This window comes from Micromonas commoda, chromosome 13 (genome assembly GCF_000090985.2).
Source record: "Micromonas commoda chromosome 13, complete sequence".
In the NCBI taxonomy this organism is placed as follows: Eukaryota; Viridiplantae; Chlorophyta; class Mamiellophyceae; order Mamiellales; family Mamiellaceae; genus Micromonas; species Micromonas commoda.
The window spans coordinates 691,513-714,989 of record NC_013050.1 but is presented as its reverse complement, the minus strand read 5'-3'; the positions used below and the strand labels follow the sequence as shown (position 1 = coordinate 714,989).

General features: G+C 68.7%; 8 protein-coding genes across 8 annotated transcripts; 4 read left to right on the top strand and 4 right to left on the bottom strand.

Moving 5' to 3' along the window:
• Positions 1 to 413: 413 nt before the first annotated feature.
• On the top strand, positions 414 to 5,916 carry MICPUN_65110 (predicted protein; the record flags this gene model as incomplete). The annotated part of the gene is made up of 7 exons (XM_002505754.1): positions 414 to 890; positions 933 to 1,147; positions 1,253 to 2,170; positions 2,285 to 3,859; positions 4,058 to 4,619; positions 4,686 to 4,932; positions 5,062 to 5,916. Coding segments are annotated over 7 exons (4,849 nt in total), but the record flags the coding sequence as incomplete, so codon positions are not given.
• Positions 5,917 to 6,073: 157 nt separating this feature from the next.
• MICPUN_63720 (hypothetical protein) lies at positions 6,074 to 8,200 on the bottom strand (the record flags this gene model as incomplete). Its single annotated transcript, XM_002505514.1, has 1 exon — positions 6,074 to 8,200. The coding sequence occupies one exon, from the start codon at positions 8,198 to 8,200 to the stop codon at positions 6,074 to 6,076; it is 2,127 nt and encodes a 708-aa protein (XP_002505560.1).
• A 180-nt stretch (positions 8,201 to 8,380) lies between these two features.
• MICPUN_63719 (predicted protein) lies at positions 8,381 to 10,114 on the top strand (the record flags this gene model as incomplete). The annotated part of the gene is made up of 1 exon (XM_002505753.1): positions 8,381 to 10,114. One exon carries the CDS (start codon positions 8,381 to 8,383, stop codon positions 10,112 to 10,114), a length of 1,734 nt encoding a protein of 577 aa, XP_002505799.1.
• Positions 10,115 to 10,174: 60 nt separating this feature from the next.
• On the bottom strand, positions 10,175 to 14,194 carry MICPUN_63718 (acyl-coa synthetase/dehydrogenase; the record flags this gene model as incomplete). The annotated part of the gene is made up of 1 exon (XM_002505513.1): positions 10,175 to 14,194. The coding sequence occupies one exon, from the start codon at positions 14,192 to 14,194 to the stop codon at positions 10,175 to 10,177; it is 4,020 nt and encodes a 1,339-aa protein (XP_002505559.1).
• A 251-nt stretch (positions 14,195 to 14,445) lies between these two features.
• Positions 14,446 to 19,464, bottom strand: UVRBC (exinuclease ABC subunits B and C-containing protein; the record flags this gene model as incomplete). Its single annotated transcript, XM_002505512.1, has 1 exon — positions 14,446 to 19,464. The coding sequence occupies one exon, from the start codon at positions 19,462 to 19,464 to the stop codon at positions 14,446 to 14,448; it is 5,019 nt and encodes a 1,672-aa protein (XP_002505558.1).
• Positions 19,465 to 19,814: 350 nt separating this feature from the next.
• On the top strand, positions 19,815 to 21,362 carry MICPUN_87614 (predicted protein; the record flags this gene model as incomplete). Its single annotated transcript, XM_002505752.1, has 1 exon — positions 19,815 to 21,362. The coding sequence occupies one exon, from the start codon at positions 19,815 to 19,817 to the stop codon at positions 21,360 to 21,362; it is 1,548 nt and encodes a 515-aa protein (XP_002505798.1).
• Positions 21,363 to 21,477: 115 nt separating this feature from the next.
• MICPUN_63715 (predicted protein) lies at positions 21,478 to 22,338 on the bottom strand (the record flags this gene model as incomplete). The annotated part of the gene is made up of 2 exons (XM_002505511.1): positions 21,478 to 22,266; positions 22,324 to 22,338. The coding sequence occupies 2 exons, from the start codon at positions 22,336 to 22,338 to the stop codon at positions 21,478 to 21,480; spliced, it is 804 nt and encodes a 267-aa protein (XP_002505557.1).
• Positions 22,339 to 22,514: 176 nt separating this feature from the next.
• Positions 22,515 to 23,468, top strand: MICPUN_63714 (predicted protein; the record flags this gene model as incomplete). The annotated part of the gene is made up of 1 exon (XM_002505751.1): positions 22,515 to 23,468. One exon carries the CDS (start codon positions 22,515 to 22,517, stop codon positions 23,466 to 23,468), a length of 954 nt encoding a protein of 317 aa, XP_002505797.1.
• Positions 23,469 to 23,477: the final 9 nt, after the last annotated feature.

Here is a 23,477-nt window from a genome sequence, read left to right as displayed (position 1 = left end):
GAAGTGCGCACAAGGGTTATTAGTCAGCAGTCCCGCCCCCACAGTTCCTCGCTCCCCCGGCGCATCGTCGTCCCGACGCCGCAAAAAGCTGTCGGCGGCATCGACTGCCGCCGCTGCCACTACTGCGGACGCGACGCGGGGTGCGCATCGGAAGGTTTCGCACCGCGGCGCCACACGCGTTCGTCCATCGATCCCGCGGCGACCTCACGCGCCGACTTTGCACGCCGACGGCGGCGCGTCGCGCGCTCAACCTCGGCGGCGTCAGCGCTCGCGCCCCCTCCCGAAGGCGAGGGTAATAAATAAAAAGCGGCGAGCGGCGACGGGAGGAGGGACCGACCATGGGTAAGGGCGGCGGCAAGGGGGGCAAGCCCTCCACGGTCGAGCTCCGCCAGCCCGGCCTGGTGAAGAAGGAGATCGTGTCCACGTCCTTCTCCTTTTACGACGCCGAGGAGGCGAGGCGCATCAGCGTCAAGCGCATCAGCAACCCCGTCCTCTTCGACGCGCTCAACAACCCGGTTCAGGACGGACTGTACGATCCCGCGCTCGGACCCATCGACAAGAAGGGGTCTTGCGCCACGTGCAGGCTTAGCGCCATGCACTGCCCGGGCCACTTCGGCCACATCGAGCTCGCCGTCCCGGTCTACAACCCCCTGACCTTCGGCACCGTGGTCAGGCTGCTCAGGGGGATGTGCCTCCACTGCCACCGATTCAAGATGGGCGCGGACAGGGTCGCGGCGTACTCGCGCAAGATGCAGCTCATCCGCGCCGGCGACCTGAACGCCGCGGCGGAGATATCCACCGTCGGCGTCTCCAAGCAGGTCCGCGAGGCCATCGCCGAGCTCGAGGAGGACGGACTCGGTAGGGACGTGGCGGACGTGGACACGACGGCTGTGTCCCGAGTCTTGCCGGTGACGCACCAGGGCCGACTTCAGGACCGGGTCGTGTGGACCACGAACTCCATGGTGGAGTCCCGCGATCTGATCCGAAATTTCCTCGCCTCCGTGCCGGCCAAGTGCGAGAACTGCGGGTGCTGCTCCCCCAAGGTGACCCCCGAGGGGGCGAACAAGATTTACCGCCAGGCGCTGACCAACAAGCAGCGCGAGGCCAACGCCTCGCTCGGGATCGACCTGGACGGCGAACTCGCGGAGTTGGCGCTCGGCGACGACGAGCAAGAGGACGGGCGGGAGCTGGCCGGGCAGGAGGTCGACCCCGATCCCGACGCGGGCAAGAAGAAGAGGAGGAGGAATAAGAGCTCCGACGACGACGGCTCTGGCTCGGACGACTCCTCCGACTCCTCTGTCTCGGACAGCGACTCCGACTCCGGCGGCTCGGACGAAAAGAAGAGCGAGAAGAAGAAGGTGCGCGTGGACAACGCGACGCAGCAGGCGGGTAAGCAGGTCTTCATCACCCCGATCGAGGCTCGCGCGCTCCTCAAGAGGCTGTGGGCGAGAGAGTACGACTTCTGCTCGATGGTCTGGGCCGCGGCGCCTCCCACGCACGGGCTGACCAAGGGCGCGAAGGATCCCATCGTGAACCGATCCGATCCCGCCCGGTTCTTCATGCAGACGGTGCTCGTGACCCCGTGCAAGCTTCGACCGCCGAGCAGGATGGGAGACATGATGTTCGAACACCCGCAGAACACGCACCTCAACGCGATTATCCAGGCGAACCTGACCCTGGCGGAGCTCTTCCGAAAGCCTCCGACGGTCCCGGAGCCCCCCGAGGTTCGCGCGCAGCGCGCGGTCCGCGCGTGGCTCACCCTCCAGAGCGGCGTGAACAAGCTGATCGACTCGTCCAGGGAGGGCGGCGAGGCGGGCGGTCCGGGGATCCGGCAGCAGCTGGAGAAGAAGCAGGGCCTCTTTCGCATGAACATGATGGGCAAGCGCGTGAATTACGCCGCCCGCTCGGTGATCATGCCCGATCCGTACCTTCGAACGTCCGAGATCGGCGTTCCTCCCGTGTTCGCGAAGAAGCTCACGTTTCCGGAGCACGTCACCGAACACAACGTGGACCTGATGCGCAAGCTGGTTGAAAACGGCCCGGAGATTCACCCCGGGGCTAACGCCATCGAGGACGAGCGCGGCCGCGTCATCCACCTCGACAGGTTCACCGCGGAGAAGCGCGCGGCGATCGCCAAGACTCTGCTCGCGGCGCCCGCGCCCGTCAGCGGGTCCGCCGCCGCCGCCGCCGCGGGCATCAAGACGGACGGTGCGCCTCGAGACGGCGACGACGGCGAGGAGGTGCGGGCGGCGGCGGCGACGGCGGCGGCGGCGGCGGGCGAGAGGTCCCGCCCCCTCGCCAAGAAGGTCTACCGCCACCTCCGCGACGGCGACGTGCTGCTGGTGAACCGTCAGCCCACGCTGCACAAGCCGGGTATCATGGCGCACACCGCGAAGGTGTTACCCGGCCAGAGGACCATCCGAATGCACTACGCCAACTGCAAGACGTACAATGCCGATTTCGACGGCGACGAGATGAACCTCCACTTCCCCCAGGACCACCTCGCGAGGGCCGAGGCGTACGAGATCGTGCGAGCGGACCAGCAGTACACGGTACCCACGGACGGCTCCCCACTGCGCGGGCTGATCCAGGACCACGTCGTGGCCGGTGTTTTGCTGACGAAACGCGACACGTTTCTCGACCGGGAGGAGATGCGGCAGGCGCTGTATTCGGCGCTTGTCGATTACGCCGACGAGGACAAAGGGGGGGGGTCCGCCAGGGGGCACTCGATCACCGTGCCCCCGCCGGCGATCGTGCATCCGAGGGAGCTGTGGACGGGCAAGCAGGTGATATCGGCGGTGCTCGATCACATCACCCACGGCCGACCGGATATGACGATGAGCCACGGGTGCAAGGTGCCCGCCAACTACTGGGGCGGCGAGAACTCCGGCGAGGGCGAGTTTATCCTTCGCAAAAACTACGTGTGCTGCGGCATCGTGGACAAGAACACGTTCGGCAACAAGGGGCTCGTGCACGCCGTCGCCGAGCTGCACGGGCGCGTGCTCGCGGGGGACCTGCTGTCCGTGTTGTCCCGGCTGCTCACCGTGTGGCTGCAAAAGTGGGGCATGACGTGCGGACTCGACGATCTCATCCTCACGCCCGAGGCGGAGGTGGGCCGAGCCGAGGAGCTCGCCAAGGCGGCCGCCGCGTGCAGAAGCGCGGCGGCCACGTTCGCCGAGGCTGACGAGAACGTCCCGGACGCGGCGCTCCAACAGCAGATCGCCGCTAGGCTCGCCGAGCGAGAGGGCGCGGAGGCTATCCTCGACATGCGGTCGTCGGGCGCGCTGAACAAGATCACGTCAGCCGCGGTGACCAAGTGCCTGCCGCACGGAACCAAGAAGCCGTTCCCGAAGAACTGCCTGTCGTTGATGACGCAGTCGGGGGCGAAGGGTTCCATGGTGAACTTCTCGCAGATCGCGGCGTGCTTGGGGCAGCAGGAGCTGGAGGGCCGCCGAGTGCCCCGCATGATTTCCGGCAAGACTCTGCCGTGTTTCCAGCCCTTTGACCTGTCCCAGCGCGCGGGCGGGTACATCGAGGACCGATTCTTCTCAGGTCTCAGGCCCCAGGAGTACTTCTTCCACTGCATGGCGGGGCGCGAGGGACTCGTCGACACCGCGGTCAAGACGGCTCGTTCGGGGTACCTGCAGCGGTGCATGATCAAGAACCTGGAGACGCTTAGGGTGCACTACGATCACACCGTCCGCGACTGCGACGGATCCGTGGTGCAGTTCCAGTACGGCGAGGACGGCGCGGACGTGACCAAGAGTTCGTACGCGAGCGATTTCCAGTTTCTCGCGGACAACGCCGAGCTCGTCAAGGCCAACTTGCGGGAAGCGGAGGCTGGCAGGGCCGAGGGCAAGTTTGCGGAATTTTCCTACGACCCCCCGCCGGGCTCGGGCTCGCGGCGGGCTTTGCCGTCCATCGCCGAGCGACCGCAGGGCAGCACGCTGGGCACCATCCCGGAGAAGTTCGGCGATACGCTGGACAAGTTCATGGACGGCAAAGGCAAGGGGTACTTCGCCGGCGAGGACGACGCCGCGAAGAAGGGCGGCAAGAGAGGGGCGAGCATCAAGGCTGACCTCAAGTCCGTCAAGGGGGTGGTCGAGAGGAAGCCTCCGGAGAAGAAGCAGTCCCTCGTCGCGCAGGCTGGCGTGACCCGCGAGGAGTTCAAGCGCCTGATGAACTACCGCTACCTCAACCAGCTCGCCGCGCCGGGCGAGGCGGTCGGTTGCATCGCGGGCCAATCCGTCGGCGAACCGTCCACGCAGATGACCCTCAACACCTTCCACTTCGCCGGCCGCGGCGAGGCCAACGTGACGCTCGGAATCCCCCGCCTTCGCGAGCTCCTCATGGCCGCCGCGAAGAAGCTCGCGACGCCGGTCATGACCCTGCCCCTGCTCCCGCACGCCCAGACGATGGAGCAGGCGGAGAACCTCGCCAGGCGGCTTCGCAGGGTTCGCCTCGCGGAACTCATCCGGAGACTCTCGGTAACCGAAAACCCGTGCGGGACGTCGCACTCGGGCACCGGTAAGCTCGCACGGACGTACACGGTGTCGATGCAGCTCCGCGGGCCGAAGACCGGCGAGGACGACGACGACGACGACGCCAGCGCCGACGATGTGTCCGACGATGTGTCCGACGACAACGCCGGCGAGGACGATGACGGCAAGGTGTCGTTTGCCCAGATGGCCAAATCGTTCAGGAGGGACTTCGCGAAGCGGCTGTACGGCCGGATCAAGCTGGAGCTTCGACGCGTGGGCGCCAACGCGGGGAGGATCGAGGTTTCCAAGGCTGAGAGGGCCGACCGAGGGGCGACCGGCGGCGGCGGCGACGACGACGACGACGACGCCGAGAGGGCGGTCAAGTCGAAGAAGGACGACAAGGAGGACGGCGAGGACGCCTCCGACGACGAGGACGAGGAGGACGAAGAGGGTGCCAAGACGGAGGATCGCAAGGATGCGCGCGGCGACGACGGGGAGGGTTTCACCGACGCGGACGCGAAGGAGAAGAGGGAGAAGTTGGCGCACGTCAAGACGGTCAAGACGGAGGGCGAGGTCAAAGCCGCCGAGGACGGCGACGGCGACGCCATGGACGAGGAATCCGACTCCGACTCCGACTCCGACTCGGGCTCCGACTCGGGCTCGGACTCGGGCTCGGGCTCGGGCTCCGAGGATGACGACGGTGACGACACATCCGGCGCCCGGGAGGAGCCCAAAAAGAAGCCAAAGGCGCCGGCCAAGCCCCGCGCCTCCTCGCGTTCCGTCGGCGGGGACCTCCTCGAGTCCCTCGAGGACATCGTGGAGACCGTCAACGTCGATCGCGAGACCCGCACGTGCGTCCTGACGCTGTCCCTCAAGCTCACCGCGCCGCAGCTTCTCGTCCTCGAGCTCTGCGAAAAGGTTGCGTCGGAGACAATCGTCAGGTCCGTCCCCGGCATCGACAAGACGTACGTCGTCGGGAAACTGCCAAGCGACGACCCAACGGGCAAGGACCCGCTGCGGATCCAGACGGACGGCGTCAACTTCGCCGCCGCGTGGGCCAACGACGACCTCGTGGACTGCACCAAGCTCACCACCAACGACGTCTACGCGATGTTACAAACGTACGGCGTGGAAGCCGCGAGGCAGACGCTGGTGCAGGAGGTGAGGAACGTGTTCGGGGTGTACGGCATCGGAGTGGACGCCAGGCACCTGACCCTCATCGCCGATTTCATGATGCAGCAGGGCAACTACCGCCCGTGCAGCCGCGCGGGCATCGAGACGTCCCCTTCGCCGTTTCTCAAGATGTCCTACGAGACGGCGGCGGCGTTTTTGGTCGACGCGACGATGAAGGGTGCCGAGGACACGCTCGAGTCTCCGAGCTCCAGGATCGTCATGGGACGGGTCCCGGACCTCGGGACCGGGTCGTTCGGGCTGAGGTACGACATGAACAAGGCGGCCAAGATGCAGGAGGAGTGCAGGAAGGAGGCTAGGGGATGATTGATTTCGTAAAAGCGAGCTCTCGCGTCGTCTATTCGAGTTAAAAGTCTATTCGAGTCGCCTCGTCGCGAGCCTACTGAAAGGACCTTTCCGCGTCACAGTTTGCTAGTCAGGCCCTCCCCTCCCGTCGACGCCGGGTCCCGAAGGCTCCATATCGATCGAAGCTCGTCGCTCGTCTCCGCCTCCTCCAGGCACCCCTCGAACGCGCGGGCCCAATCCCCCACCCCCTTCGCCGCCGCCGTCGCCAACACCCGATCGAGCAGCTCGACGGGGATGGAAAAGTTTAAGTTGGGAATCACCCGCCCCCCCGCGCCCAACCTCGCGTTGGACGTGACCAGACCCAGGAGAGTCCCGTCCTGAGGGCACACCACGGCGCCGCCGCTCGCCCCCGAGTGCACCGATGCCGTCGTCTGGTACATCGCCGGCACCGACGACGACGACGGGATTCGATCCCGCGACCTCGAGTGCGAAAAGTTCACGACGGCGGACACCGAGCCGAGATGCACTGCGGGCGAGCAGTCGATGAAACCCGCGTCGATCGCCCCAGGCCCCACCCTGGCGAAACCCACGACGGCGACGGGCGACCCGGGCGACGCCCCGGAAAGCCGCGACCCGCCCGCTCCAAGAGGAAGCCGCCGCTTCACCGGGACGAGGCGGCGGGCGTCGTTCGGCGAGTGGAGTTTGACGTCGACGACGGCGACGTCCAGCGGACCTCGCGACACGTACACGGGCGCCGCGTCGTTCAGCCATGAATTCGTCCCGGGGATGCCGACGCGGATCGATCGGACGATGGGGCCTTTGCCGTCGCCGCCCGCCGCGGTGGACGAGGGGTGCACCACGTGCGCGTTTGTCAGCACCAGCGCGCGAACCGGTCGTCCCCCTCCCCCTCCTCCCCATTCTACCCCTCCGACTCCCCCGATTCCTCCCCCGCCTTCTTCCCCTTCCCCGCCGCTGCCGTGGACCCCGATGACCACGCCCGACGCCCACGACGCGCCCCCGTCCGTCTCCAACACGACGACGGATCTGCGGACGACGGCGTCCAACGGGTTCGACGCGTTCCGGAAGGAGGAGGAGGAGGAAGCGGGTCCGACCCGCGAGGGCGGTGACTCACCGGCCGGTGACTCATCCCCCCCCGAAAACGACGACCCACTCACCAGCTCGCGCAGCGCGTCGCGGATGGACGCCATCGTGAGCACCAGAGGCACCGTTTCCTGCGCCCTCGTCACCCCGTCCCGCCCCCGCTCGAGCCTGACGAGCGGCGGGGTCAGCACGCCGATCACGCCGCCGCCGTCGGCGTCGAGAACGGGCGCGCCCTCCGTCCCAGGCAACGCGACGACATCCGCCAACAGCAACGGAGGGTCATTGCCCGGTGACTCACCGGGCGATGACTCACCGGGCCCATCTTCGTCACCGCCCTCGCGCTGCCGCCTCCCTACCCGTCGACCCCACGCGCGTGCGACGTGCCCACCGAACACGGCGCACGCGAAATGCGTCGGCGACAGCGCGGCAAAGGGCGATCCGCACGCGACGATCGGCGCACCCTCACGCACAAAGAATGCGTCCCTCCACTCGGGCGGCGGCGGCTGCGGCGGCTGCGTCGACGCCCGGGCGTTCGTCTCGATCAGGACGACGCCCGTGACGGCCGCGCCGAGGGGAACGTGCGATGCGTCACCGAGCGGCGCGACGCCGCCGGCGGTCCATCCCCGTCGGAGGGCGCCGAGTCCCGCGGGGCCGGCGAGGGCGTCGACGGCGTTCGACGCGTCCCTCGGCACGCACGACGCGAGGACGCGCGCGCGCGTCCATCCCCCGGGTTCGTCGCCGCCGAGTCCCTCGCGGCCGAGGCGGACGTGGACCTCGACCCCGGGCGCGAGGGGCGACGCGAGCGGCGCGCGCGCGCGGGGGCGGTCGTCGCGGGCATCGTCGCGGGCGGCCAGGAACGGGAGGAAGGGCGCGAGCGGGGCGATGAAGCGCTTGCGATCGTCGCCCGCGGCCGGCCGCCCGTCCTGCCGCGTCGACGCGCGCGTCGGGATCCGCAGCGCGGTGGCGGATATCGCCACGACGGGCGCGCCGTCCGCGCCCGGGAGGAGGTCGTCGTCGGGGCGATGATGGGTGAAGAAGGCTGCGTCGGCGGCGACGTCACCGCGCGGGTCGGGTCCCCGCACGCGCACCGTCGCGGTGAGCCCGACGGCGCGCTCGGCGATGTTCGCGTAGTGGCCCCGCATCGGAGCGGCCCGACTCCGCGATTGGACGGCGTCCAGCCGACCGCCAGCGCCGCCACCACTGGTCGTTGTTACCTCCCGCTGCGTCAAACAGCTCGGTTTTTTCTCCCTGCCGAGTCACGCGCCAGGCGAGGGATAAAATTGCCTTAATTTGGCATCGGCGGTCACAGCCCCCCGGCACCCATGGTGACGAAGCAGCCCGCGTTCAAGGATGCCGCCTCCGCCGCGGAGGTGTCGCGGTGGATGGAGATGCAGGCCGCCGTGAGCCGCAGCACGTCGAGGCATTCCAAGGTTCTAGAGTCCGTCTTGAACCCCGGATCGGTGCCCGAGCCGGACGCCGCCCCGGTCAATCCCCTCCTCCCGCGTTGGTCCCGGACGCTGCCCCCGCAGCCGCTGCGAGTCACGCGCAACCCCGAGTACGAGTCCATCGACGATCCGGAGACTGACGCGGCGCTCGCGCGCGTCCAAGCCGAGGCGAACGATGAGGTCCCGGTCGGAGCCGCCCTCACCCAGGCGCCCGATGGGGAAGAAGAATCGGAAGCGAAGGAACCGATGACGTACGCCAATCGGATCGCCACCGAGTTCATGGGCGTCGATCCGACAACCGGAAAACAGAACCGCGTCTCCTACGACGGCATGGGCGGCATCAAGACCCACTACATGGAGATCTACAACTCCGTCGGAGATCCCAAGAACAAGGACGTCATGGGCCCGCTGGTCAAGATTGCCCGCCCGTCGCAGTCGAAGATCGCGCTCGGCAACCAGTACACCGAATCCCTGCGGGGCACCGAGGAAACCCGCGCGCGATGGGCGGAGAAGGCGTACGTCACCTCGAAGCAGCGCATGGACGCCCCGGTCGCGGCGGCCGTGGGCGAGATCCCGGGAGTCGCGGAGGAGAAGGCGGAGGCCAGGCGCCTGTTCATGGACAACGTCGTCGCCACCAGGCTCTACTACGGCGACCTGTTCAACAACGCCGGGCAGGCGGCGGTGGAGGCCAAGCTGGCGGACCCGGCGACGTCCGCGCAGGAGAAGGAGGACATCCTCGAGGCGCTGAGGGAGGTGCACGCGGGGGTTCAGCCCCTGAGGGACAGGACGGTGAGCGGATCGGTTCAGACGCACAGAGCGGGTTTTCGGCCCTCGGAGCAACACGCGAAGCGAACCAAGGAGATTGCGCAGAGCATCGAGCGCATCACGGGCGGGAAACAGAGCGAGCGCGCGGTGGAGGCTCGCGAGCGGCGCAAGCGTGAGGCGCGGGCCAAGGCGGCGGAGGAGCGTACGAGGCTGGAGGCGTACAAGCTTCAGGCGGAGGCGGAGGCTAAACAAAAGAGGGAAAATCCCGCCGGCGTGAACTGCGACCCGGCAAGGAGGGACGCCGGGCACGTTCCCGGTCGGTCGCAGGTGACCATCGGCATGCCCAACGTCAAGTCCGTCGTTCCCAACGTCTCCGAGTACGTCGCGGTGACGACGGAGGTGGCGCACGGGTACGGAAAGTACGGCAAAGGCGGCGAGAAACCGGAGAAGCCGGTGTCTTGTCCGCCCTTTGGCAACAACTGGCTGGGGGAGACGAGAGCGGACAGGCTGGCGTATCCCACCCCGGGGTACCTGGCCGTCCCGTTCGCGCGCGCCGTCGCGCCAAACGTGAACAGGCGCGCCAGGGAGGCGGACGCCATCACCGATCTCAACAGCACGACCCAGAGGTCTAGCTACCAGAGCAGGGACCCGAGGGAGATGGCTGAGGATTCAAAAAAGGCGCGCGAGATGTTGGCGGGAAACAAGCTGAAGCGGAGCGAGAGTTTCATCCCGCTCGGGTCGAAGGGTCTGATGGACCACCCGAGGCATCAGCGGGAGACCAAGTACTCCAAGGATTTCGCCGCGGAGCCGAGGTACGCGCAGGTCAGGGGGGGCGAGACCGCCTGATTATCATTGCACTTGAGAACGAAAACAATGTTGTTACCTTTGCCCCTTCGTGCCTCTGCGCTAGCCGTTACGAACGAGTCGCGCGAACCGGTCGACGTATCTCCCCAAAACCTCCTCCGACACGTCCATAAACCCGTCCCCGCCCTCCTCCGAACGACGCAGCATGGAACGCAGCTCGGCCGTGTCCATGCGTCGCTCGGCTCGTCCAATCGCCCCCGACAGACCGGACTTCAACGACATCAGCGAACGCACCTTTCGAGCAGCGCCTCGGAGAGATGGCGGGAACGCGGCGAGACCCGCGACGAGCGCCTCACGCCACGGTCCGAGTTCAACGTCCTCCTCGTCCCAGCCACCATCACGCTCCTCCTCGCGCGTCCCGTGACTCGGATCGGACACCGTCGGTTCGAACACCGTTCCAGTCGGTTCGGGCCGCGTTCGATCAGACCTCGTTCGATCGGGCCACGTTCGATCAGACCTCATTCGCGCCCACGCGCGGTTCAAGAGCGCGGACGCTGGCGGGGGATCCGACGGGTCGATGTGCAGCGCCCTGTTCCCCCACGCGTCCCCGGTCATGCCGGCCACGACCGCCACCGCGCGCGCGACGACGTCGGCGGGGGTCCACCACAGCCGCCACGTCGTTCCCACCCCGCCGAGAGTCGACCGACTCGCAAAGTCAACCTCCGACTGTTTGCCCGTGCGCTCGGCCCCGGCGCACGTCGCCCACGCCAACGCTAGCGTCGCGTCCGTCTCGCATCCCTCGCCGGTCACCGCGCACGGCCCGATGTTCCCCGGGCGGTGGACGCAGACGGGCACGCCCGCGGATTTGGCCGCCGCCCACACCAACATCTCGGCCACCCACTTGGCCTGCGAGTATCCCTGCCACGTCCCGCCGTGGACCCTCGCGGTGTCGTATCCCCCGGCGGACGCCAGAGCCGCGAGGGGCTCGCCCCCGGACGTGGCTCGCTCCGACCAGAACGTCGCTCCCTCCCCTTTCCCGTCTCCATCCTCCCCTACCCCTTTTGCGTTCCCGCTCACCCCGTAAAAGTACTTCTCCTCTGCTGCGGCCGGCGTTCCGAGAGGCGGGAGCGCGGCGCTGGAGGAGACGTGGTGCACCGCGATCCGCCCCGGCCGCGTCAACGCCAGGCGAATCATCTCCCGCGCCGGCGCCACGTTACCAAACGCCGCGCTCGCGTAAGGCGCGACGGCGCTGACGACGCCGGCGGCGTGAACGATGACGTCCACGCTCGACGCCAGCTGTGCGTAAGCCTTTGAAGAGAGTCCGAGCCTCGGAGCCGCCGCGTCGCCGGCGATGACCCGGACGCGAGGGTCCAAGACACCCTCGGGGTTAGTGCTAGGGTGTTGTGGAGGAATCTCGGAAGAAAAAGAGGAAGAGGATGAGGATGAGAGCGTGGACGCCAGCCGGGCCGCGGCGACGTCGTCGTCGGCGCCGCGGACGAGGCAGATTAACTCGGCGTCGTCGCGCATCCGCGCCAGCAGCTCCGTCATCAGCCGACGACCGAGGAGGCCGGTGGCGCCCGTCAGCAGGACCCCTTTCGCGCTCCGAATCGACGCGCCGGTCCCGTTCGACGCCCCGTTCGTCGTCGTCCCACTCGTCGCGTCTTCCACCCGCCGAGAGTAGTCTCGCCACCCGCCGTCGGCGCTCCACATCCCGATTCCCAGCTCGTTCGCCACCCCCGCCGCCTCCGCGAACAACCCGCGCGCCGTCAGCGCCCCGCCGCCCGTCGTCGTACCCGTCGTACCCTTTGCGGCTTCCGCGGCTGCGGCGACGATCCGGGCGGGGGTATCCGCGGCGATGACGTCAGCCGGCGTGATTCGATCCCACGCGTACGTAGGGTTCGGGTAGGATTCAGGGTTAGGATTCAACTCCGGCGCCGAACGAAGCGCGAATAGGAGCGCCTGCGCCTCCAAAGAGGCGCCTCCGAGCTCGGAGAAGAGGCCGCTCTCCCCGTGTATCGTCAGTGAAGTCCCATTCGACGACGGGTCCGATGCCGGCGATACTCCGAGGGTATTCGCCGCGAGCCGGACCGCGGCGGCGACCACCTCTTCGTGACCCGAGCGCTGACGTGGCGCTTCGGTGTCCGACACGTGTTCGACACGTGTCAGACGCGGCCGACGAGTCGATGGAGCCGGCGGGAGCGGCACGTTCGCCAACGCTCGCCTGTCGCGCTTGGGCGCCGACGACGCGGCGGCGGCGGTGAGCGGGATGCCGTCGACGAATACGATCCTCGCGGGAACGCTCCACCGCGGCAGCCTGTCCGCCAGCCACGCCCTCAACTGCCCTTCCTCCTCGCCGTCCTCCTCCCCGTCCTCATCGTTTTCCTCCCGCCGTTGCTCCTTCCGGGTTCCTTCTTCCCTTTCCTCCGTCTCCGCGCCCGTTCCGACGTCCCGTAGACGTCTTCTGCGCTTCACGAACGCCACCAGCGACGCCGGCGGACCTTCCGGAGACGGTCCAGAGACGGCCCGGACACCGATACCGTCCCGAGAAAGCGCCCGAGCGACGCACGCGCAAGCTTCGACCAGCGGGTGATCTTCCAGCGCCTCCTCCACCCCCGCGAGGTCGACTAGCTTCCCCCGTATCTTCACCCGCCCGCCTGCCCCCGCGTCGCCCCGTCCTAGCACCGCCAGACGGCCGTCCGCCAGAATCATCGCGCGATCCCCTGTGTCGTACCACGTCCTCGCTTCGCTCGTCGTCGCCGGTTGTGTCGCAATCGGCGCCCACGTCCTCGACACGAACCTTTGCCTCGTGGCATCCCAGCCGTGCGAGCCGAGGTATCCCGCCGCGACGCCGTCACCAGCGACGTGTAGCCACCCCTCTTTCCCCCGTTCGGCGATTAAACCCCCGTCGTCGTCCGCGACGGCCAGCTCGACGTGGTCGTGGGGCGACCCGCACGTCGTCGTCGGCACCCCGAGGCTGAGGCTCGGCTCGAGCGCGACGTCGTGCGCCTCGGACGTGGAGTACAGGTTGGCGAGTACCCCGGGGGGCGTTTGGCGACGAGCGGGGTTCATCCGGAGCAGCAAGTCGTCCGCGAGCGACGGCGACGAAGTCTCGCCGCAGAGCACGAGGACGCGAAGGCCCGCGAGCGCCTCGACGGCCGCCTCCGACTCCGCCGCCGCCGCGAGGAGAAGTTTGGCGAGCGACGGCGTGAGCAGCGTCCGCGTCACCCGCCGAGCCGACATCGCCGCCGCCAAAGCGTCGCCCCCCGCTCGAATGATCCCGGGCGGGAGCATCGCCGCCGGGGATCCCGCCAGGAGCGCGCACGCCGCGTCCCACACCCCAAAGACGCACACGCCGGTGACGTCGCCGGTGACGTACGGGTGCGCGCGGCGCCGCGCGGCGTGCGAGAGGAGGGACCCGCGGTGCGAGCACACCACGGCTTTCGGCCGGCCCGTGGAGCCGCCGGTGTGGATGACGTGGGCGACATCGTCCGGGCCGTCGCGCGCGTGACGGTCCGACGCCCACCACCCGCCGACGCCGTCGCGTCCGTCGCATCCGATGTAGGTCACCGGGACCCCGCTTTCGCGCACCTCCAGCGACGGCTCGCCGTCGTCGTCTCCCCCGCCCGACGAGGAACCCGATCTCGTCAGGCGGATGGCCAGCGTGCGTACGCCCGGGCGGGTCGGCGGGTCCCCGTCGGGGGCGATCGCGGCGACGATGTGATGCGTGAGGCTGGCGTCATCTACGAGCGCGGTGAGCACGCCGTCGAGCGCCGCGGGAGGGAGGGAAGTCTCGAGCGGCGCGAAAGCCTTACCGGCCATGAGCACCGCGAAATAAACGACGATGAGCTCGGCGCTCGAATCCAACGACACCGCCGCGGACGCCCCCACCCCTATGCCGCGCGGATCTCCGCGAAACACGGGCGGCCCGCATCGATCCGCCCCTCGCGATCCCCGGTCGAGGTGCGACGCCAGGCCCCGGCAGAGACCCGCGAGCTGACCGAAAGACAGCGTCGGGGTGCCCTCGTCGTCGTCGCCGAGAAGCGCAATCGCATCCGGGTCGGCGTTCGCGGACGCCACGAACGCCCCGTGGATCGTATCCTCGGGGAACGGATTCCCACCCATCATCGCCCTCTCGGGTGACGATCAATCCCCGCGATCCATCCCGGGTCCGCGCCGAGACGGGACCTCCCCGGCGCTTCCGACAGTGGACGACGCCTCGGCACCGAAACGACGACCCTACTGGCTGGATAACAACGAGCAGACGAGGACGAGACAGGACACGAGAGTCGGTGCTCAAAATTTAACGTCACCGCCCCTCGGTGAGACGATTCGACGCGGCCGCCCCACGTCCCCACCTCCGAACGCGCCCCGCCTCATCCCACCGCGGACATCTCCCTCTCCTCCTCGTCCGACGAATCCCCCGGGGGCCCGGCACCCTGCCAAGACCCAAGTCCGTCCGACGACGCCCCGGGCCCGGGAACGGACGCGTTCATCTCCCGGAACAGATCCGACCGACGCCGCCTCCTGTGCGCTCCGAGCGCCGCCGCGTGCGACTCGTCGCGAACGGCACGCAGAAGCTCGAGCCCGGGACCGCCGCGCGCGTCCTTCCCCTTGGCGGCCGACGAGCACCACGCCTTGTGCGCGCCTCGCGCGAACGGGGCGACGCCGAACGTGTCTGTCTCGTCATCCAAAGTCGCCGCCGTCGAGAAAAACATGGGGACGTACACCGCCTCCTCGCCGCTGAGCCTTCCCTTGGCCAGTGACGCGAGCGCCACCCTCCGCGCCGGTCCCAACGACGCCTCTTCGCTCGATCGATCGACGAGGGTGCCGTCGGGTGCCCTCGCGTTGACGACGACGACCCCAGCGTCCGCGAGCGCCCTCGCCGCCGCCGCGAGTTGCGCGACGCCGCCGTCTATGAGGAGGAGGTCGGGAAGGTCGACCACCCCGCGCTTCCCCGCGCACCGCCTGGCGACCGCGGCGTAGATCGCCCCCGGGTCGTCCCCGGGGGTGCCGACGAGGGTGCCGTCGGGTGCCCTCGCGTTGACGACGTCGAGGTCGTACCTCGTGTGCCCCGCCGGATCCGCGGCGCCGTCCGTGAACTTCACCACCGAAGCCGCCGTGGCGGACCCTGCGAGATGGGACACGTCGACGCCCTCGATGGATCGAATCGGGTGCCCGGGGACGCCGACGATGTCGGCGACGGCGGCGGACGCGGCAGCCTCGCGAGCGGCGCGACGCGCGGCTTCGGCGGCGTTGGCCTTGGCGAGCAAAGCCAGCGCGGCGGGGAGGCCCGTCGGGAGGTCCGACCCGTGACGGAGCGTCCTCGTCGTCCTCGTCGCCCTCCGACGCCGCCCCTTCGCGTCCGACGTCCCGGACGCTCGCGCGATGATCCGCTCCAGCCCGGGCGCGTCCGGAAGCGCGTGGGGAACCAAAACCGCGTCGGGGGGGTCGCCACGCGCGCCGCCACCGTCGCCGTAAAACGCCTCCATCGCCCTCTGCGCCGCCTCCCCAAGGGCCACCTCCAGCGCCCCCGCCTCGTCGTCGTCCTCCTCCTCCTCCTCCTCCTCCTCCTCCGATCGGTCGCCCCCGAGCCACTCCGCGACAACAATCCCTTCGTCGTCGTCCCCGACCGCCCCGACGACGCCGGTCCGGTCGTTCGGGAGCTCCACCGCGGCGGTGAGCATCCCGGCGATTGTCCCGTCGCGGATCTGCACAACCTGCACGCGGCAGTGGGTCCCCTCCGCCGCCGCCGCCACCACGTCCACCGCCATTCCCGCCGCCCCCGCCTCCTCCGCGAGGAGCGAGGAGAGCGCGCCGAGCGCCGCCGCCCCGGGCGCCGCCGCGGATCGAAGCGAAGCCGCCGCCGCGAATCGACCCCGCCGTTCGAGCTCGACCGCCGCTTCCTCCGCGGCGTCGCCCCCGTCCAACGCCGCCGCCGCCATCCTCGCCGCCTCGCGCAATCGTACCGCGGCCTCGGCGTCGCCGTGCCTGGCGCGGAACGCGAGGGACCTGAGCCCAAACGCGCGTTCGAGGTCCCCGAGGGTGCGCCGGGCGTCCGCCTTGGTGGGCCTGAGCCAGGTGCGAACGGCGCCAGGCGATGACGATGACGATGCCTCCGCGGCAGCCACCACCCCGGGGCTCACGCGCCCGCCGATGCCGTCGTACCCGAGCCGGGTACGACCCGACCGCGCGCCGGCGTCCGCGTCGTCGCTCGCGTTCCCGCTCCCGCCGCCGACTCTCTTCGCGCCCCCCCCGAGAAACGCCCCCCCCCGACCGCGATCGCCCCCCGCGTCGGTCATGAAGAACCTCGGGAGGACGTCGTCCCCGACCGGGTCCATCAACCCGACGACGAGCGCGGCGTCCGGCTTCGGCGCCTCCTTCAGCAGCACGTTGAGCGGCGGCTTGGTCCCGGCGATGAGCCTAGCCTCGAGCGCCAGCGCGTCCGCCTCGCCCCCGGGCGTCAGGACGGTATCCACCGAACGAGCCAAACCGGCCAGGCGCCTGTGCCGCGGGGACCGGCGGAGCAGCCCCGGGGCGAGGTACCCGCGCGTCCTGTCGCGGAGGCTCTTCGCCTTGCCGATGTAGAGCACGGTGCCGTCTCCGGCGAGCCACCTGTACACCCCGGTTTTGGCGGGGAGATCCGCCAGCTTTCGACGGAGCGAGGGCAGGTGCGAGGCGTCGACGCCGAAGGATCCGAGGACGTCCTCTGCGGATGAGCCGCTCGTCGCGGGTTCGAATCCGGGCGGGGACGGCGTCGTCGGTGTCGGTGCGTTCGCGGGGTCGAACAGGGCGTCGGTGAACTGACGTGGCGTGAACGTGTTCCCGAGGGTGGCCCACGTTCCGCCGGGGCCGGCGAGCGCCGCCGCCGTCTCGGCTCGAGCCTCCCTCGCCGCGTCGGCGTCCGCCCGCGCCTTCAAAGCAGCCGCCGCCGCGTCCGCGACGCCGTTGCGCTTCATCCGCCACGCCTTCAACGCCGCCTGCACCTCCTCCTCGCTGGGGGCGAACCCGGACGACGAACCCGGTGCGTCACCGCCCGGTGAGTCACCGCCCGGTGAGTCACCGCCCGGCGAGTTGAACCGGGTCCCCGCGGCGACTCGCGCGTTCGCCGACCGAGTCGACGCCACCTCGATCTGCGCCCGCTCCTCCGCGATCTCCTCCGCCATCACCTGGAACAGCGACAGGGAGGATGAAGAGGACCCGGCTGACGCGTTCACCGGGACGATGCCGTTGCGTTCGTTGAAATCGCGTTGCTTCTCGCGCCGGCGGCTGACCTCGGCGACGGCGTCGTTGATGGCGTCGGTGAAGGGGGCGTCGGCGAAAAGGTGGCACTCGCCCCGGGCGTTACGAGCCGCCCTGCCGTGCATCTGCATCAGCGACCTCGCTGATCGCATGAAACCCGGCACCCCCGCGTCCAGAACGGCCACCAGCGACACCTGGGGCACGTCCAACCCCTCCCTCAGCAGCTGCGCCCCCACCAACACGTCGATCTCCCCCGCCTGGAGCGCCTGCAGCTTCTCCGCGCGTTGCGGGGCGGTGAGCTCGGAGTGCAGCCAGTCCGCCCGACACCCGCCGATCTCGTTCAGGTAGCCGGCGAGATCCTCGCAGTCCGCCTTGGTCAGCGCGCAGACCAGCGACGCCTCGCCGCGCGCCGCGCGCTCCCTCACAGCCGCCGCGAGCTGCGGCAGCTGATTCGCTCGGGGAAATATTTTAATCGGCGGGTCAACCACGCCGCTGGGTCTCACCACCATGTCCACCATGCGCGATTGACACCACTCGTTCTCGACGTTACCCGGGGTGGCGGACACGAGCAGCGCCTGCGGCACGCGCTCCCAGAACTCTTCGAACGTGAGCGGGCGGTTATCCAACGCGGAGGGCAGCCGGTACCCGCCAGCCACGAGCCCGAGCTTTCGACTCCTGTCCCCGCCGTGCATCGCGCGGAGCTGCGGGAGCATGACGTGGGACTCGTCCGCGACGAGGAGCCAACCCCGGTGGCGCGCGCGGGCGTCGGCCCCTGCCCCGGCCCCGGCCCCGGGTGGTCGGGTAGGAGGATCGGAGGTGTTGAAGTTGAGGTAGTCGAGGAGCGTCACGGGGGGTTCACCCTCGGCGCGGCCCCCAAGGTGCCGGGAGTAATGCTCCGCGCCCGGGCACCAACCGAGCTCGTTCAACAGCGCCACGTCCGCGTTCGTCCGCTGCTCCAACCGCTCCGCCTCCATCCCGTGCCCGTTCGCCCGCAGCTCCGCGCACCTCTCGCGGAGTTCCCGGCCAATCGCCGCCGTCGCCAATTTCAATCGCTCGGGCGGCGTGATGTGGTGCTGCCTCGGCCACAGGGTCACCCTCTGCGGCGGCGGCGGAAGCGGGTTTGGGTTGCAGACGTCCTCGAGGACGTACGCCGAGCGCTTCGCGCCGTCGCGGTTCGTCCCTTGTGGGGTCCTTAAAAACCCGACAAGCCGGCCCTCTTTGTCGAGGTCGAACTGCAACGGCGAGTCCTCGTACGGCGGCCAAACCACCAGCCTGCGGAGCTCAGACCCGCGGATACCCACGGGACCCCACGCCCACTGCCCCCGCATCACCCTATCCGCGACGACGTCGTCGTGCGGGGCCGGTGACTCACCGCCCGCCCCGGCCCCGGCGGGCTCGTAGAGGAGTCCCTCGGTCAGCCGAGCGCCGAGGGCGTCGCGACCGCCGTGACCGTGCGACGCGTTCGGCTCGAGCACCAGCCTCGCGTCGACGTAGTCCGCCGGCATGCCCATGCCGTACAGGCACGACACCGACGCGACGACGACGACGTTGTCGCTCTCCACCAGCGCCCTGGTGGCTCGATGTCGCAACGCGTCGAGGTTGGGATCGATGGCGCTCCTCTTCTCGACGTACCTGCCGCGGCTGAAGGACTCCGGGACGTACAAGGAGAAGTGGGAGACGAAGAGCTCGACCCTGTGGGTGTCACGGAGGTACGCGCGGAGCTCCCTGGCGACCTGGGCGGCCAGTGTCTTGTTGGGGACCACGACCAACGTCGGTTTGTCTCGCGCGATCGTATCGATGACGTTGGCGACGACGAAGGTCTTGCCCGTGCCCGTGGCGCCTCTGAGACACGCGAACCGGGCGTTGTCGTCCCTCAAATGCTTGACGCACTCGGAGATCGCGGTGGGCTGGTCGCCTGCGGGGGCGAACGGCGCGCGCAACGACGGAATCGACGGAGCATCGTCGTCCGAGGCCAGCGCGGATGTCGTGGCCGCGCGCCGAGATCGAAGATGACGTTCGTGCCAGACGCCGCGAGACGGCGCGACGGGGCGGTCGGGGCGGGCCCCTCGACCGTGCCGAGCGACGGCAATCACCGCTCGTTGGGCGAGGCGGCGCATACCGACGCTGGCTGCACCTCCTTCCCCCAGGGACATAGGCCCCCGCGGCGGCTTTGCCTGTGGGAAGCCACCACGTCGATCTCCGGCACCTCTCGACGTCGGGATTTCCCGCCGATTTCTCGGGCACAGATCGATCAAATGCCCATACAAGTAGGAGGGGTCTCACGAGAATTGGTGGTATCAATTCGAGTTTCCGACTCGTGAGCAGACTGCCCGCCTGTTCTCCGACACGTCAGGCGGGGTCGGTTCGGCGACGCTTCGAGGAGCGGGGTTGCAGCGCTTTTTCGTTATTTCAAGCGATTCCGACGCCGCCCCGAGCGGCACTTCGACCGGCCGCCTCGCATCCACCGCGAGCGACCGCACCGACGCACGAGTTTCTTCGAACCATGTCCGCCTTCACCGTCGCCGCCGTGGCTCCGCGCGCCGTCGCCGCGCCCAGGAGGCCCTTCGTCGCGGCCAAGTCCCGCCGCGCCGCCGCCCCCGTGCGTCGCGCCGTCCTCGAGTCGGCGCCCGTCTCCTCGGGCAAGGACTTCGAGCCCGAGCCCGACCTGGAGCTCTCCGACCTCACCGCCATCTCCCCCATCGACGGCCGCTACGGCGCCAAGATCAAGATCCTCCGCGCGTGCTTCTCCGAGTACGCCCTCGTCCGCGCGCGCGTGATCGTCGAGGTCCGATGGCTCCAGAAGCTCGCCTCCATCCCGCAGATCACCGAGGTGCCCCCGCTCTCCGACGACGCCAACGCCTTCCTCGAAAAGTTCCTCGCCGACTTCTCCCCCGCGGACGCCGCCGAGGTCAAGAAGGTGGAGCGCACCACCAACCACGACGTCAAGGCGGTCGAGTACGTCATCAAGGACAGGCTCGTCCAGCATCCCGAGCTCAAGTCCATCATGGAGTTTACGCACTTTGCGTGCACCTCTGAGGACATCAACAACCTCTCCCACGCCCTCATGCTCCGCTCGGGCGTCGACGTCGTCCTCCCGTTCATGGACGAGATCATCGACGTCATCGTCGGCAAGGCCACCGAGGAGGCGGAGACGCCCATGATGTCCCGCACACACGGCCAGCCCGCGTCGCCGACCACGCTCGGGAAGGAGTTCGCAAACGTGGCCTACAGGCTCGCGAGGCAGCGCGCGCAGATGCGCACGGTGCCCCTGTACGGCAAGATGGCGGGCGCAGTGGGCAACTACAACGCGCACATGTCCGCGTACCCCGACGTGGACTGGCAGTGCGTCGCTGAGGAGTTTGTCACGTCGCTCGGTTTGACGTTTCAGCCTTACGTGACCCAGATCGAGCCGCACGACTACATGGCGGAGCTCTTCAACTGCGTCCAGAGGTTCAACACCATCGTCCTGGACCTCGACCGCGACATCTGGAGCTACATCTCCATCGGATACTTCAAGCAGAAGACGGTCGCGGGGGAGGTTGGCTCGTCGACGATGCCCCACAAGGTGAACCCGATCGACTTTGAAAACTCCGAGGGGAACATCGGGATGGCCAACGCCATGTTCGAGCACCTGAGCGCCAAGCTTCCGGTGTCCAGGTGGCAGCGCGATCTCACCGATTCCACGGTGCTCCGCAACATGGGCGTCGGGTTCGGCTACTCGCTCATCGCGTACCAGTCCACGCTCAAGGGACTGGGCAAGCTCGAGACCAACGCTGCCGCGATGGCTGCCGACCTGGACTGCAACTGGGAGGTTCTCGCCGAGCCCATCCAGACCGTGATGCGAAGGCACGACATCGAGAAGCCGTACGAGAAGCTCAAGGAGCTTACCCGCGGCAGGCGCGTGGACAGGGACGGCATGAGGGAGTTTGTGGAGAAGCTCGAGATGCCGGAGGAGTCGAAGCAGCGTTTGATGGATATGACGCCGGCAACGTACATCGGCAACGCCACCGCGCAGGCGCTGGACATCGTAGCCAAGATCAAGGCTCTCTAAACACGAAGTCGACGGTCGAATTGGGGGTGGGTGGTGAACCTTTAACACGTATTAGAAAGCAACTGTATATGGACATATTAGCACACGCACTCACAATCCCGTGGCAAGGGACCGATCACACAAACTGTGAGACGGACTCGTAGGTCCTGAAGCTCCCGACCATCCTGTCCAGGGTCTTCTTGGTCTCCCCTTTGTACTTATCGCTCGGCGTGGACGCGACGAACGCGAACAGACGGCCGGTGTTGTCGATGGTGATCTTCACGGCGTAGTCGCCGCCAGTTCCGCCCGAGATTGTGAACGTCACGAAGTCGCCCGACTTGGCCGAGGAGACGGTTCCGCTGTTGATGGACTCCTGGAGCTTGCTGTCGGCGCCCGCGATGGCCTGGAGGGCCTTGTCGGTGAGCCCAAACGCGGCTCCGTCCTCGCCCGCGCGGTTCAGGGTCAGACACTTCACGTTGATCGCCCCTCGGCTTCCGGTCTTGACCCATCGGGAATCCTGGCCTCCGGCGCCCTTCTCCACCTTGCTCGGGGCCTCCTCGACCCAGTCGGACGGGACCTCGTAGGAGTACTTCGCCTTGTCCTTGGTGGTCCCGCCGAGGTAGCCGTAAGTCGCCGGGGGCGCGGCGGCTCCGTAGAACGTGCTCCAGGTGACGTCCTCGCCGGAAACCGCCGCGGTGGATCCCCCCGCGTCCGCCCCGTAGGCGGCGAGAGCCGGGGCGGGGTGCGCCACCTCCGCCGCCCCGATCATCATCGCGCCGAGCGCCGCGAGAGACGAGAAAGCCTCACGGCGGGTGACCGTGGGGCGCGAAGCGTCGACATCGCACGCGGCGTCGTCGAGACGGGACGCTCGTACGAGTTTGCTTCTGAATCCGACGATGCCAGCCTGTTCGACCCGCGCGGAACCCTTCGCGCGGGGGACGCGGCGAGCGCGGAGAGATCGGGTCGGCGCGGGGGCTCGTACCGACATGGCAGCCATCGCGATCATCGTGAACATCGTCGGGCTCGCTCGCGTCGAGTGCTGGTGCCACGGGTGCCGGGACGGGCTCCGGCGTGTCGCTCTGTGCCACGTCGGACGCCGTAGGTCAAAAGTTATCCGAATTGACGTAACAACAGAGCAGAGCCTGAAGCGCGGGGGCGCGCCGGGGTGACGGGATGGCGCCGCTCGCCTCGGCCCTCGCGATTCCCACATCATCAACGTCGAGTCCGACTCGACAGCGGAAGCGGACCGCGCCAACTCGCCGCCCCCGCGCTCCAACGCGTTGCGGCACGGCGGACGTCTCTGAAGCATCATCGTCCGGGCCAACCAACCGTTCGGTGGTTGTGATGTGCCACGGCGTCACCCCGCACGCGCGAGCGGGCCTGTTCTCTGCCGCGAACCTCCTTCAGGGTCGCGTCGACGTGTGGTGCCGGTGCGTCACCGCCGGTCTGTACCTCAGCGACGACGTGCGGCGGGACACCGTCGTGCACCTCGTCATGCAGTCCGACGACCTCGCGAGCTGTCGCCTCGTGTCCGTCGACGGCGCCCGCGTCGAGGGGCTCGCGCCCGCGGAGAAAAACGTCGCGCTGCTCCTGCAGCGAGCCATGCAGCACGCATCGCTCGACCAACTCCCGCTTTTGGCGAGGGACGCGCCGGGAGGACGTCGGAGCCGAGTGGGCGATGGCGACGGGGATGAGGTTCGGGAAAAGTCGGCGAGGAACGCGAGAAAGCGCGAGGCATCGTGGCTTCGCGACCGCCCCGGCAGCGCCGGACCCGTCCCGGGGATCGCCGTGTCCGATCACCAATCGTTGGAGACGTGCCTGCGCGACGCGCTGCGGGGCTGCGGCGCGGTGGCGCTGCTCGACGTGGACGGCGACGACGCCAGCTGTGTCCTCGCGCGGCCTCCGGACAACCCGGACAACGGCGACGGCTTCGCCGTCGTGGTCGGGGACGGGTCGGGGGTGACGCCGGACGAGAGGCGGACGCTCATGTTCGTCTTCGGGGCGGTGTTGATGGCGCTCGGTGGGGGAAGGATGCTGCTGGCGAGTCACTGCGTGGTGCTGGCGCACGCGGCGCTGGACGGCGAGGAGGCCCGGCGTCGACGGATGGGGACTAGTCTACGAGGGTGAAAGACTCGG